The 15,748-nt window shown below is 36.0% G+C and overlaps 1 protein-coding gene across 3 annotated transcripts in view; it reads right to left on the reverse strand.

Annotated features, from left to right (window-relative positions):
* LOC131069517 (uncharacterized) overlaps positions 1–15,748 on the reverse strand; it is a 78,347-nt gene that overhangs the window by 38,283 nt on the left and 24,316 nt on the right. For all 3 annotated transcript variants that reach the window (XM_058004991.2, XM_058004990.2, XM_058004992.2), the window contains exon 4: positions 9,675–9,789. In XM_058004991.2, coding sequence (XP_057860974.2) covers positions 9,675–9,789 — 115 coding nt within the window. The remainder of the gene's footprint in view (positions 1–9,674; positions 9,790–15,748) is intronic.

The following is a 15,748-nucleotide window of genomic DNA, read 5'->3' on the forward strand; positions in this document are numbered from 1 at the left end:
CTTTGGAATTTCTCACACCAGAATGGATTTCTTCAATAATAGCTTAGGATAAAGGCATCAAGGTTTGAAGTCATTAAGTCAGCCGTCTTACGTTGTTTGAGATCTTCATTTATCTTATAGAATAATATACAATAATGTTTTAAGTATGAAGAATTGTCATGGTTGTCCCACACTATCCTGATCCTCAATATCTAGAGACACACAGTCTTTTTCTTCTCCTCCATTGTTGTCAGTCCCCGGGCCTTAACTCTCTTCAAGGGCACAAAGTGTGATAGTAAAGTTGTCCTCCAATTTACAATCAGAAGTTTGTAGTTACCTTGTGTCCACTTTTGCAATGTTTGTTTGTTTATGAACATGATCAGATTAAGTCAAGGAGGTAGCCTTTCCAATTGGAGAAGATCAACAAGGTTGGATTCCAATGATGAGGTCTCTTTGTCAATCCATTGTCCTTTCAAGTGTTTAAATCGTACTAACATGCATGTGTGGCCATAAGCACATGTTGTTGGCAAAAGAGCATTTAGGCACATATGTACCAATCGATGGTTAATTTTCTAGCAAGTTGTCTATTATATTACTTGGCTGTCATTATAATGAGTATGTATTCATAACCCTTGTAGCATCATGGTTGTGGATATCACCTTGACACTTGATTCTCAGCTGCCTTCTATTTGTGATCTTATTGTTTCGGATATGCCATTTTGCTAAGAACTTTTTGGCTCGAGTTAAAGCTGTGTAATTATTTGAAGCAGATCTTAACCAACATTAAAATTAAAACAGAATATAATTTTACATCTTAGTGAGCCTAAGTTGCAAAGCCCCATCCTGGCAAAGCTATTGCAAGCAGATAATCATTGCACTTCAGTTCTAAGCCAGCAGATATTGAAGATCAAAATAAAAAATCAGTGTTCCATGGGGATGTGTCCCTAAGGATCTAAGTAACATCCCAGACCTCGCAGAGATTTGAAGACTTGGAGGGTGCATCTTTTTCAGGACTGAACAGCCTGCACCTTTTGGTACTTAAAAATAGAAAAGTTTAACTTTTCAAGGGAAAAGTATGCTAGAAACCCTAAAAAGTAGAAAGCTAAAAGGGGGAGAACTGTTGTTGCACATTCAGTACATTGTATTTATGTTTCACAGTTTCAGTTTCTTCTAGTTTGTTTAGCAGTCCCCAAAAATTAGGAAAACGTTGTGTTCTTGAAATCATATTCCCCTGTCCCAGAAACTCAGAGAAACACTGGAAAGTATTGTTAGAATACGGCAAACTACACTATGCTAACATTCGGTGACTGTTGAAAGGAACATAAACTAAATGATTATGGCAACAGCTACATATGAACTGGCATAGGTCCCTACGGGTCCAAGTGACATCCCAGACCTCCCAGAGACTAACAGACCTGAAGGATACATCATTTTTTCGGGATAGGACAGCCTGCACCATCTAGTGCATAAAAATAAATAAGTTAATGTTTCAAGGGAAAAAATACTAGAAACCTTAAAAAGCTAAAATTCAACACATTGTATTTATGTCTCACAATTTCAGTTTCTTTTAGTTCGTTTAAGTGATTTTAATGGCATTCCCCAAGCCTTTTGTTCCCAAAACCATGTTCCCCTGCCCTGGAAACTTAGAGAAACACTGGAAAGTATCCTTAAAATATAACAAACTGCATTACAATAAAGTCCACCAACTGTTGCAAGAAATATAAAAAATAAACTGATATGCAAACACCTAAAGAAAACACCTAAAGATTGATTGGCATGGGCTACCCATTTTATGCAGAAAAAAGTCCTTGTTTATATAGGCTCTCAATGCTGGACACACTCTGATTGTTTAGAGAAAGTTACTTTAATATGGTGATAACAGACCTTGATAATTTTAAGCATCCAATTCCAGGCAATAATGAGGCTTTGAGGATTAAATTACTTGGAAGGATAAACCCTTGGTTCAAACTAAAGCGACCATCTAAGAAAGGGATGGCAACAGTGGAGATCAGTGATGTATTTTCTTACCATGTGACCATTAACACAAAGCTACTGCTGTTGTTGAAAACCCTAAATCTCCCCAGATCCATAGTGATGCAGCTGCTGATAAGATGACTCTGAATGGGAATGAAATAAATGCTGTTCTGGAATTTGACCCTCCAATTGAGGATAGCAATAAATAATTCCTGCATTGGAATGCTATGGCCATGGATTAATTGAAAGCATAAATGCCGATTGGAAGCAGAGAAAATAAACAATGCATGTCACCTAATTTCGTTCCACTGTTTACAAATGAGGAGTGAATGAATGGGGTAGGGTGAGAACAAGTTGGGAAGAGGGGCATATAAACCTGAATATTTTCTTAATACAAAACAATGCATGTGGCAAAAATTCATTCCAATATTTACTACTGGGGAGTGGGTGGATGGAGTAAGGTGAGAAAGAGTTAGGTAAAGGAGAGATATACATGAACATTTTCTTGACACTGACCATTGCATGCGGTCTGTAATATCCCTACATTAATAATATCATTATAACCATTTATTTCCCCTTGCACTTAATATATGTATTAATGATTCAATAGATTATAAATGAATTATTACTATTAACGTATATGAAATGATTATAACATTAGGTATTCATATCAATACTAATATTAATATTTATTAATCTTAATATTAACATTAATGTATGTGAACTAATAATATTAATAATATTACTATGTCTACATTGAACTAAGAAATGATATTAAAATAATTATCATTCAACATATATAAACCTTATATAAGAAATAACATAGAAAAATAAAAAGAGAAAGAAATATTAATAATGGTCATACATGAATCGGCACATTAGTATCTATTTTAAGATGTGTTCCTTCCTAAAAGAAGTCACACCCATATACGTAAAGGAAGGTGTGACTTTTCAACACCGACAGGTATATTAAGATGGGCCAATTTCCACCCAAGGGAGGTATACGGGAAAAAGACAAGAAGATCGCAGGACTGGGCACAAAGGGTGACAGGCTGGAGCGATCTTACTGGTGACTATACCTTCCTCAGTTGCTGACTGTATTCAACAGCAACTTAACCCAGTATTTTATTAAATACGATTATATTCTTTGTGAAGATTTTCTTATTAATAATATTAATAATAAAAAAAACAAAATAATAATAATAATATACAAATATTTATATATAAAGAATATGGGAAGAACAATGAAAATCTGAGCAAATATATGTTCTGAGCAAATATATGTTCTGAGCAAATATATGTATATGTAAAAGAATTAGAGATCTGTTCTGCACAGAAAATAAACAGAATTAAAATCTAATAAATACAATGGATTAAAATACCTGAATGTGACTACAATAATTAACTATAAAAATCTGAAATAAGACTGAAATGTCAGTCAATGAAGTCTTGTAATAGAATTTCTTAAAACTAATCTAATCTTCAAACTAACTCCGTATTTCTCCACATCCCCAAGGGAGATGGGGGCTGCTAGGGAGGGGCGGAGTAATTCCATCCGATAGGATGCCCCAAGGGTGAAAGACTCCTCCTGAAATCTGGGCTGCATGCCCCAAGGGTGAATGGACTGAGTTCAATAATCTGGGCTAACTTGAGAGTTGGTTTCAAGCGCCCTAGACAGCCAAACTTTCTTCTGGGAATAGGGACGGAACAGTAGGAAATTAGAGGATGATTTTTAAGAAGTTTTGTTATAAGGTGTGGATAACTATGCCTAATTAAGGTAGTAACATAGATATTGTTTGGATAATTGGCAGAGTATAAGTAGGGGACATTACACGGTCTAAATTCATTTAAATGTTTATTAGTCGGGAGTAGGCAAATGGCATAAATATTAACATAAATATTTTCTTAAGACTAAAAGAGTCATGTAATTGAGGGGAAAAGTGTGTACCATGGATAATGGAGTGATAAAATCTCAAAGGTGGGCAGCAATTAAATGGTTATTTAATATGCAACGAAACAATAAAAGCTGTGACGGGATCTATTTTAATACCATCAAAAGAAAAATATGCTAGTGTGGTTGAGCAATGTTTGCACATTCTTAATGTGAATCAGGTACATGTTTAAAAGGCCTTGGATGTTTTTGCTAAAAGCTAGCCATTGAAATTGCCAACGTGAATGGAGTGAGGATGAGTACTAGGTATAATCAAGGTTGATATTCATTTGATGACATTAAAAAGCATCCATTTTACACTGGTGCATCTCAAGGACAAAGGAGTTGAAATAAAGCACCATGTCCAAGCCATATTTGTGTATTTTTAATCATGGTTACAATGAATGGGGTTGATCACTCACTCAAACTAGACCATATGTTTAATCCTGACCGGAAGTTCACCAAAGCCCTTGAATATCTCCATTTTCCTATTGCCTCTGTTGATGGCTTCATTGAGCACCAAATATTAGCATTTTGTTGGTTTGTCTCCTTTGGTTTCAAAATTGAGTACTCATATATGTAATGAACCTCTAGCTTGGTGAGCGCCTTTGTTTAAACACGTTTGGATGATTAGAAAAAAAAAATGAAAAAACTTCAACCACACAATTCGATTGACTTCTATTAGATTCTTGTGGAAGTCAAGGTGTAAACATTTTATGAGGACCCCCCAATTCTCAACTTAGGGGAACTCGTACCTTTTAAAAGTCTTAAAATTTTCTTGTCAAAGTTGAATTCCAATGTTTTTGCGAAGATGTTGAGTTGGAGGGTGAGGCTAGTTTTGGCAATGTTCCAATAGGTCCATAAAAGGGAAGGAAATTAATACTTCAGGTATCAGATAAATGGTATTGAGAGATGTGAGACTGTATTGGATGAAAACATAAGATTATAGATCAATAATTGATGTACTCTATCTGAAAGCTTATCCATAGTAAAACTTTCAATTTAATGTTACTGAAAAAAACAAATAAAGATGTTCAAAGTCTTTCTCTTGATGCCCAGGCTCATATGTTATCTTGTTGGCTTACTTAAGGAGAGACTTTTCTTGTAATCCTATGTTATCAGATTGATGTAATTTCTTCTGTTCCATGAAGGCTGAAGCAATACGAGATGTATTTCTCCAAAAAAATATTAACAATACCATTTCTGTATGAATATGGTAAATAGCACAACAAGAAATGATCTTTTATGCACCCAAGGAGGGTGGTGAGGGAAGGGCCAGCAAAGGTTTGGTCATTGACCAAGGATTGAGCAACGATGCTTTCTTGCCAAGGAGGCACATAGTTTTCAGGATGGAGTTTAAAAAGAACAGTAGAAAGTTTTGGCAGGAAATCAAATTGTTCAACACCATTAGCTACTCGAGCAAATGCCAATATAGACTGTCTCAAGAACTTCACGTTGAGCACCAAGGTCTTGGAAGTCAATATTAATTTTGCAGGCATTAAAATTAGGACCAAAACCATTTCCTTCAAACAGACAAAGCTCATTGGTAAATTTCAAAATCTTTGGCCGACTCAACCTGGGTTGGAAAAATGGATAGAAAAAAGTTGTGGACTTGATATCCATTTCAAATCCCTACCAAAAAAAAAATTCTGCTCTCTTACCTAGATGAGTAGTAAAAGCTTGCAATTCTCAAAGTGGGGCTTTGGTTGATTGATGACGTGAGCCTTTTTTGCAAGAATGGCAAGTCAACTTCAACACAACTTCCTATGGATTAGGAAAAATCCCTAGGTGGCTAAGACTATATAATACACCAACAAAGTATTGAAAGTACTCAGCTCTAGCAAAACTGGAAACCTCTAAGTGATTATTTGAGCACCGATGATAATGTGCAAAATGAACTTCTGGGAGTTTACGCTTGAATATATATTAAAATGGGTATTTTTAAACTCCTACAAGGGGTTTGGAAGCAAAAACTAGAATTTGAAGGGCCAAAATATAAAATGTTTCCTATGTCATAGCTTAGACCACATCCAAATTTTTTGTCCTAATAATAATGTGAAGCAGGAATGAAGGTGGGAAAAGAAAATTCAATTTGAAGTTGTCATGAGGCAAGACACAGATGAATCCTCCAAGGAGGAAGGGGAGCCTGCGGTATACTCCAATTGAGGAAGATCATACAAGGGTTGAGCAACCAGGAGACATACCTAATGAGGACCTTCCTCTAGATAGTATCTTGCAAAAGTTGCTTCAAGAAACCAATCTCGCAATAGTTGAATCCTAGATGATTGTCGCTCCTCAAGAAAACAAATTATGATTGCTATAGAAGATGATCCTTTTGTTCGTCAAGGAGGTGTTTCCCTTGTCAAGAGGGTTTTTTTGGGGGGACAACTTGGAAACTGAATCTGATCTTTTGTCAACAGAGATTTAACAATCTCCCAATTCAAATCCCTCATAATTCAAGGCTAATGGTATATATTATGCCAAAAAAGGTAGAAAATTAGAAAAGAAGGAAACCCCAGCTGAAATGATGGTTGGGAAGCAAAAATATTTAAGCTACTCTCTCTCGACGACTTAGGAGGGTGAAACTCCCTCCATGGCCATGAAAGTCTTTTCATAGAATGTCATTTAGGGGCTTGAATGCTCCTAACAAAAGGAGATTTGTTAAGAACAAATTGAATGTCAAAAGGTGGATATTTTCTTGCTTCAAGAGACTAAGCTAAGTGAAGATGATGCTTCACTTTTATCAATAAAATGAGAGAGATGAAAAGGGGAGTTTGTGAATGTTGAAGAAGCCTCTAGAGGGTTGAGTATTCTTTGGTCTCCTCTCTTAGTTGAGGTAACAGCCCTAAGAAAATTTTATAGAATCAAAAGATTTTCCTCTTCTATAACTTTCTTTCTGTTCAATGATTATGGACGCATTGATCACTTACTGAAAAAAAGGAGTCTGGTATCAACTTGCTATTATCCAAGCCTCCTTAAGAGATGATTTGGTAGTTATGGGATGAGAATTCAATGCAACTCTTTCATCAAAAGACAAAAATGAAAAAAGGAGGCATTTTGCAAGCTACTCAATCTCACTTGGATTTTGCTACCTTTGGGGTTTTGGGATATTGAGTCTAAAAATGGCTCTTCACCTGGACTAATATAAGAATGGGTTTTGGCTACATAGAAAAAAGATTGGTCAGATTATTGGATAGTGGAGAGTAGGATTCTTCTAGTCTTTGGCTTTTACCATTTTCTAATTTCTTTGGATGTGGATGGAGATCTTCTACCTCACAAATGCCCCTTCAAATTTTGAGTTGTGTGGTTTAGGGAGCCCAACTTCTTGGATTTGATTAGAGTAGTGGTCGAGTGGGACAAGCTCAAATGCTCTAAAATGATTGTTTTGGCCAAGAAGCTAATCAATTCAGTCAGCTTGGATTAATAAAGAATTGGTGTGCTGACTGAATTGATTCAAGCTTTAAGCATGGATCAAATCTCTTGTTTCCAGAAAAATGCATCTTGTAGCAGAGCTCAGTAAAATTCAAAAGACAAAAGAGATTTTCTGGAAACAAAAATCTAGGGAGTATTGGCTTAAAGGATATTGAAATACAAAAGTTTCCATATGTTCACAAGGGCTCAGTGCAGTATTAATCACATCACTTCTACCCCCTTAAGAGATAGAATAGTGCTAAAAGATTTTTCAAATATCAGAAAGGAAACAATTGGATTTTTTTAGGATCTCTTGGGCTACAAGAATGTTTCCAATTTGAAAGATCAAAATCTTTTGCTAAGAAATAGTCCCCCTTTGGCATCAAAACCTTAAAAGACTGTGCTCATAGTGGTGTTGTATAATTCTTGAACATATCATCAAATTAGGTTTGAAATTCCACTGACAAAATTACCACAAGAAGATTGGAATCAAACCTAAGGGTTTAATTTATATTTCCATGTTTTCCATTATGATCCTCTCTTCATTGGCTGCAATATATATATCATATAGAGAGTTGTTTGTGTTGAATAAAAACCTCACAAAAGAAACCTATAAAATAACTTGAACTGTATGTACAGTCCCCTTTACTACCACCAATCTCTCTTCAAAAGAAACGTCGTTGTTAATTGACACAGGACTAGATTGGAAGGTCTAATTAAGGACAGTCTAACCATGCAGCTTAATGCAAACACACACAACTCTTGATGCAGAAATCTAGCTTTCAAACTCCATGCACATGAAATAACAGAAATGCACACAATAGACTAATTTGTTGATTCAGTAACAACAATTATGAAGAAACATCAATGAGCTTGCAACGTGCTAGGCCTCGACTATTTGATTACAAAATGGGTCAAAATAGATGTTTCAGAATGCAGAAAAGTAGATCTATGTCTGATCATCTATATTTGTTATAGCCTTGTCCAAATTTTCTTATGATTTCCTTACTAAGTCATAGTTCATGTGCTGTTGTCCTTGAGTGATATCAGACTCTCCTTTATATAGTGAATGTAAAATGATATGCAACTCATGAAGAAGTTGTAAACCAGCCTAGGAAAAATAATAAGGATCAACAACCCAATGTTAAAATATTTGGTCTTCGCTCAGCCTGGGAAAGGCACACATCACCTTCGATAACATGTAGTTCCTAAGGTAACATGCAAATTTATCTTCAACGATGCACCTCAAGATAGGAGCCTTCAAATGCAATGCAGTTTCATACATAACCCCTGTTAAGACCCTAGTAACCTTAGGAATTGGCATGAGATTTAAAAGTTTGTCACCAGTCCAAAACAAAGTTTTGTTATACAATACAAGGTTCAGTTTAGGTAACATGGATGCAGTGATCAAATCTTCATTGGCAATTGGTTGGAACGTGTAGAGTTCTCTTTAATGTTTGTGTTCCAGAATCCAAACCATAACTCAAAATATGCAACTGAGAAGAAACATGGCTTGAAAAACATATGACTATGCCTATGGTGACAAATATGAAGCTTCAACAAACAGATGCACGTGCAGCGCGATGCAGCACCACATAATTTTCACACTTTATTGCAAAACAACTAGGAAACATTGAAAAGACCTGCAAAACATACAAACATCAAAAGAGAATATTTTTTGATTGATTTAGACAAGGGATACTCTTATATCATTAATTATATGGAAAATAAACTACATGTCAATGTTTTATGGCACGCAGTGGATTCTTAGAGAGGTCCAACTTATTTTACATAATCTTTTATTTAAATTCCAGAGTAAAAATTATATAGAAAAAAAGTTGGAGGCTTCAAACAACTATCTATTGTTAATGTAACAACTATGAACAAATAGTTACTCTAACAATCATAATATTACTTTTGAATACATAAGTAGCTGTTTTCTTATTTGTTAACATTAGAAATATTGTCCACTCAGAAAAATACCATGCAGAAAAAATTATAAATAAAACCTGTATGACTTCCGAAGGTCAAATTAGGATCCTAGAAAACCATTTGAAAGAATACACAGAAAAGGAAAAAAGCTAGGGGAACATTTCCTGTATATTATTATAATTTTCACGAGCATGCTTCCAAGCAAGTTTCCTCGTCAAAAATAAAGGTTCAAAGAAAGCACGCTTCTTGACAATCATGAATAGCAGAAAATAATGAAAAAATGAAGCAGTGATAATTATTTGATGTTGTAAGAAAATTAAACAGTCAATTGTGTGTAGAGAAAAATGATGAATGAAAATGGAATCCCAAGCACAAATCTCAATGCAAATAACAACCATTAGCTGGACTAATTATAAAACTCATGCATCCATTTAAATAATATACTGACCTTCACATGAAATGCCATCATCAGTTTCCACTGGAATAACTTGGGTATACATTGGCATTGCAGACCGTGGCACAGAAGAAACAACTGGTTTTGCAGAAGGGTCTACAGTCTTCTCCTGAACCATCAGTTGGCAAAAGGTTGGCCAGTCAATCTCATGAACTTATGCCATTTAACATCCAACAATGTCAATCAAGGTTATATCCTCCACAAAGTACCCAGAACGGTGAAGTTCTTTGATCCCCCTTAAACATGAGTCTATTGAGTGTCCAACAAGTACAATTTATGTACAACGTCTATGGTAAGTACCCAAAAAAGAAAAGATTTGATTCTTTTCTTTGAACCAAACAACTGCCTTGCACATAAAACAAACCCTTTGGAAACATAAAATACATCATTTGCAAACAAATTGCATAATTACGAACATTTTTTAACTCCTTTCTGGGCACATACTATGAATAAGACAGGTTCTCATAAAAAAATCCCATTTCCACAAAATGAAACAATAGCCCCCAAATGAAGAGAAAAAAATAATTGACATAGAAAAGCATTAAGAATTTAAGAGCATTGGAAAGTAATTTTTCCAGTATCAGTAAGCTAAATATAAATCTGTGTATGCTCAAATGGAATAAGAAAGTGATCAAAACCAATGGTCTTGAAAAGTGTTGCCCTAGGTTCAACCCCCAAGATAGATGATAAAGTATTGAAATTGCATAAAACAGCATATCCAGCGTGAGCAACCCCAATGAAACAGATCAGGTACAGCTCTGATGTGACTTTGATTGAAGAGATACACCTTGTTTGTCAAATCTAGGACAAAGGCTGGTCATAAAATGGGAAATTTACTAAAGCAAAAAATAAAAATTGCATGGGTTTTTTTCTAAGCATATTTGTGAAGGTGCATAGAGGGTACTAGCATTCCATATTCATGAATTCCTTGTGTATGTTACATGAGCTCACACATATATGTGAATAAATGATAAGAAAGATAAGGATAATGAATGACAATTGCCATTAACATCATATATCGACATTATAATCATAATATGTTAGTAATTAGCATTTCAACTTAGTCACTATGAATCTCTCTCATAACAGTGCTAACATATTGTAAGTTCATTCATAAGTATTCATTTATCAGTTATATATGAGGTTGTAACATTATGAGTTGGATTAGCAGACATATATTTCAGATTTATCCCACACCCTATGATGGGTCCTAATATTTGGCAGCTTTATTGCACAAATCACTTGTGTCCTAGAATTTTCACTTTGAGATCCTATTACGCCCTTGTCAATTAAGTGATTTTGCAACTTATCTGAGGTTTATCACTCCTCTTTATAAATTTCATAGTTGGGTTTGAGCCTTTCCACTCAGTAAACAACACTTCATAAATTAGTCCTACTTGCGGCAAACCTCTATGCCACACTTCAAATTATGAAAAGACTTTCCCATTCATTATTTTATGTCTAAACTTCACTGTTTGTACCTCATGCTACAAAATGAAATAGCCACTCACCACAATATTCAAGCACGCATTGGTGAGTCTACATGTATCTCCCGAAAGTTAAGAGAAGAACTAGAGGATCACACTCTCAGGTTCCAACAACTACTTGCACAGCAGCCCCACATCACCAACTTGGAAAAAACTAAGGTGGCAGACAAGGAAAAGGAACTTGCTCGGAAGAACAAAGAAATTGAGGATAAAGACAAACAGATGGCTGATAAAGGCAAGGAAATTGTTGAATTGAAACTTGCTAATGAGAAAGCAAAACCCAACTCACAGAAGTTGTACAAATGGTTAAAACTTTCTCAACAAAGAGAACTCATGGCATCTCATCATTTGAAACAAAGACTAGACGAGATCTACAAAGGGTATATTGCTGCTTCTCAACACTAAACACCTTCATCTTTAGTGTCTACACAACCAAGGACATCTTCTCACCTAGCCCCTCAAAAATGATGGTTTTGTCTACTTTTTTCGTCTGAAAGACTTTTTTTTTTCTTCTTTGGAGGGAGCGATGTGTTGTGACCTAATCACACATCACCCCATTCCAAATGGCGACCCCCAACATTTTTGGTCCTCTTGGTCTTTTGGTTGTGGTTCTTTGGGTCTTTTTGCAGCAATCCCTTCGGTCTCCTTAGGTTTGCAAATGTTTTGATAAATTTATATCAAGTCTGCAAGTGTTTTAAGCGAATTTGGCTAAGTCTAGAGCTTGTTTTGTCTATTTTAGGGTTTTTGCCCTTCAGACTTAGATTTGAGGTCATTTTTTACAGTTTTGGAAAGTCTGAATGTAGCAATGAAGTCAGAACCCTTCAAGGAAGCTACCAGTGAAATTTGAGCGAATTCTAAGAACTTATTGTTTTTAGTAAGTTTCACTGCGTCCTAGATTGGCTTAATTTTGCATTTAAACAAGCTTACTATTTTTAGTAAGTGTCACCCTATCTCGATTTGCCCTAATTTGATGTTTGGAAGTACTTACTATTTTTAGAAAGTCTATTTTTGGCAGGTCTATCTCAAGCAGTTGGCAGGATACTGACGGTAAAGCATTCCTGAAAATCCAAGTCCAATTCTGGAAAGTTGAAAAGGCAAGCAGTTGATCAGAAAAATGGCTAAGTTTGGAACTCCTTCCAAATTTGGCAAAGGCATGAAAATTTCCTCTAAGGCATGAGAAATCTTCCTCAATCCTAAGATGGCAGTCAAAACTGAAAAGATGAGATATTTCACAAGTCAGGGAGGAAAGTCAACATTTTTCAAAATTCCTTCACCTCTTAAAAATGGCACTCAAGGAAGGGATAGGGCACTAAATTCAAGACGAGAAATTCTTTCCTCCAACTAAAATTCCTTCCTTCCCACCAAGGAGTACTCTAGAAGAAGCATGGGTGCCAAAGTAGTATCAAGTAGGAATTTCCTCCTAAGTCAAAGTTTCCTTCACTACTAAAATGCACCCTGGTCAAGTGTTGGGCACCAAAACACGTAGAGGAGGATTTTCTTCCTCCAAGACAAATTCCTGCATACCCTTGGAAATGTGCTTTAAGTTGGACATGGGTGCCCAAAAAATGGAGAGGAGGAATTTCCTCCCAAACGACAAAATCCTCCTTCATGAAGAAAATGCACTCTAGTCAAGTCTTGGATGCTAAATAGAGGCCATAGAGGAATTTCCAAGCAAGACAAAAATTCCTCCCTTCCAAGCAAAATGCACTCCAAGCTACAATTGGGCGCCAAACTCCAGCCAAGAAGGAATTCACCAAATTTAAAAAATTTCCTTCTCTTAAGTTGAATTGCGCCCAAGGTCAGACAGAACGTGGAATTCAAGGCTAAGGTTTAAAAAATTCAAAATTCAAGAAAAATTCCTTCCTCAAGATGGAAACACGCCCAAAATGAAGAATTTCAAGGCACGGAAAAAATTGGTTAAGTGAGAATTTTCTCTCTCCAAAACTTCAAACAAGCTAAATTCCTTCATTATGGAAAAAGTGGTCAGTTGATGGAAAAATCTCGCTTCAGGACAAGATGTGAACAAGAACACAAAAAAATTTCCTTCTCGATAAAAATCTCTCTAGAAAGATTTTCTCTCTCCTAGAATTCCAAATGTACCAAATTCCTTCACAGGTGGGCAAAATTGTTAAAATTCTTCCAAGGAAAATGTTTCAAAGTATCTTTATGCGCCCAAAATGGAAAGATTTTCATAATTAATGAGTTGGTGACATGCAAAGGGAATATTCCTTATTTATGACACAACTTGAAAATTTTATAGAAATTTCCATTTTTTTTTTACTCAAAATGATGGCGAGGTCCATTTGCATGGTAAGTTGTCGAAGGAAACATGACACATTTTAATGCAACTGCCAATTTTAACAACTCGCCAATTTAGCAGCATAGTGGGAGACTTCTATTTAAACAGTGAATTTGAATTCATTTCTCACAACGGTTATTGGAGAAATTTGAAGCTAGAGAGAAGTGGAAAAAGGTCAGAAGCAAAATTTTATTATTTTTCAAAAGTTCTTGTTCTTGGAGGTTTTATTTTATTCTAAGTTTGGAATTTACAGCCTAAAATTCCTTCCTCAGCAGATTCATTGAATTTCTTTATTACGAATCTAATGTTTATTATTTTATTTTGCAGGAATGGCGGAATCCAGTAAGGCTGCAATACCTCCCGGTAGGCGCAAACCAAGAATGAACAAAGAGGATTCCTTCCAAAATCAAAGATTATTTCAAAGTGGAAAGAGCTCAGCAACACCAACTTGGGAACTTTCAAGTTGGGAGAATTCAAAAGAAGAGTTTATGGAACAAATGGACGTGCTCTGTCAATCATTGCTACAAAGTTTGTCAAGAGTGGAATTGTTGCAGCTATCAGTTTCCCTCCAACTATCCAATGTCTGGAGATGATCATGGAGTGTGCAAAGCACTACAATGCAGAAAGAAGGGCAATTTTGGCACCGGATGGCAAACTCTTAGCCAACCTTTCAGCTGAAGCAATTGGTGAAACATTCGAAATTCCAGCATACCAGTCCATGACATACAAGAGAAAGGAGAGAGCAACAATGATATACAATTTTGGAAATAATTATCAAAGTATGGATGCAAAAGCCAAAGCCACATATTTCCAAGCTACCTAAGCAAATCACCAGAATGGATTTTAGGCAAGAGTATACCAACCTTGTGCTGATGTTAAGCAAAATTATGGAATGTCCGCAGGCCTTCATGTTTGAACCTTGGCTATTTTACTTTGTGGGCGAAGTGATGGAAGGTGATGGAATGATAAATTGGGCAAAGATGATCAGCCACAACTTGGACCAGCAGCTAAAGAATTTAAAGCAATCCCAATCTTTTTATATGAGCTCATATGTTATTTATCTACTGGCAAGAATGGGCAAGTTCAATGGATTGCCAAGAAAAGGACCTATGGGATGTGGACCAGGGCAACTGAAAGTTCATGAGTGCTATCCACAGTTGCACTTGTATGAAACTATTTCTTTCAAGATGGTAAGCGACACCTTCACAATGTACATCACCAGATTATTGCAAGGAGGACTTCATACAAGGTTGTCGCGGGAGACTAGAAAGTTAGTAAAGAAGTACGGAGCCTGGTATATCCAATTCCCAAAATTCACTACATCCAGGTCCAAGGATTCTCTGACCAGCCATGCAAGCCACCAAGATATCCAATGGACAAGATGGTACTGCTAGAGGTTACCAAACAGTTGACCACCTATGACAAATCCAGAAGAAGAAGAGAAAATTGTCAATTAAATTCCCAATTGTCATAGGAGATTATGAGGAGATGTGTCCAACATTGGCATTAGCAGAAAGGTCAACTGATGAATTATTGTTCTATCTGTTAAAATAATAGCTAGTTCGGATCAAATATCAGTATTACTTGTATTGGGCTGGACCCAAACGCATTATGTAACTTGTAACCATTAAGGATGTTGATATTTGTAGCTAGGTCGGATCCCTTCTAGGGCCGACCTAGCACACTTAGCATGTGTATGGCCGTATCGGCCTTAGCCATATTTGCTATCACATTTTATTACATCAATTCTTGTTTAGGTCTAGCCCTATTTGGGCGGTGTATGTAACTTGCAAATATGAAATTGGGCGTGACCTATAATGTAACTTGTAGATAGGTCAAGTCCTATATTGAAAGTAACTTGTATTGAGGTAACTTGTAGCGTGTAGGGCTGACCCTATATTGGGCGCCTAATCTAAAGCATTATATTGCTCCTTGTTGTAAGCCGACCTATGATGAATTGGGAGGCTAAGTCTCATATATATACAAAGTGTGAATCATTGTATCAACACACAATTCAGCAAACAATATACACACAGCGAATATATTCTATATTCAGCAGCAGTGATCAGCGAACTATCTTTTGGAAGACAGCGAATCATACTTTTGTGATTGCGAACTCTTCTGACAGGCAGCGAACATCATCCTAAGGCCACTATATATCATTGAAGGTAGAGCAAACTTCATCTCAGAGTCTGCAGCCTTTCTTGTGACAGCAAATGTCATATCTATTGTAGATAAGTTCATCTTTGTATATTTGCCCTAGGTTGAAGACATTATACTAT

The sequence above is a fragment of the Cryptomeria japonica genome, chromosome 3 (genome assembly GCF_030272615.1).
Source record: "Cryptomeria japonica chromosome 3, Sugi_1.0, whole genome shotgun sequence".
NCBI classification, from domain to species: domain Eukaryota; kingdom Viridiplantae; phylum Streptophyta; class Pinopsida; order Cupressales; family Cupressaceae; genus Cryptomeria; species Cryptomeria japonica.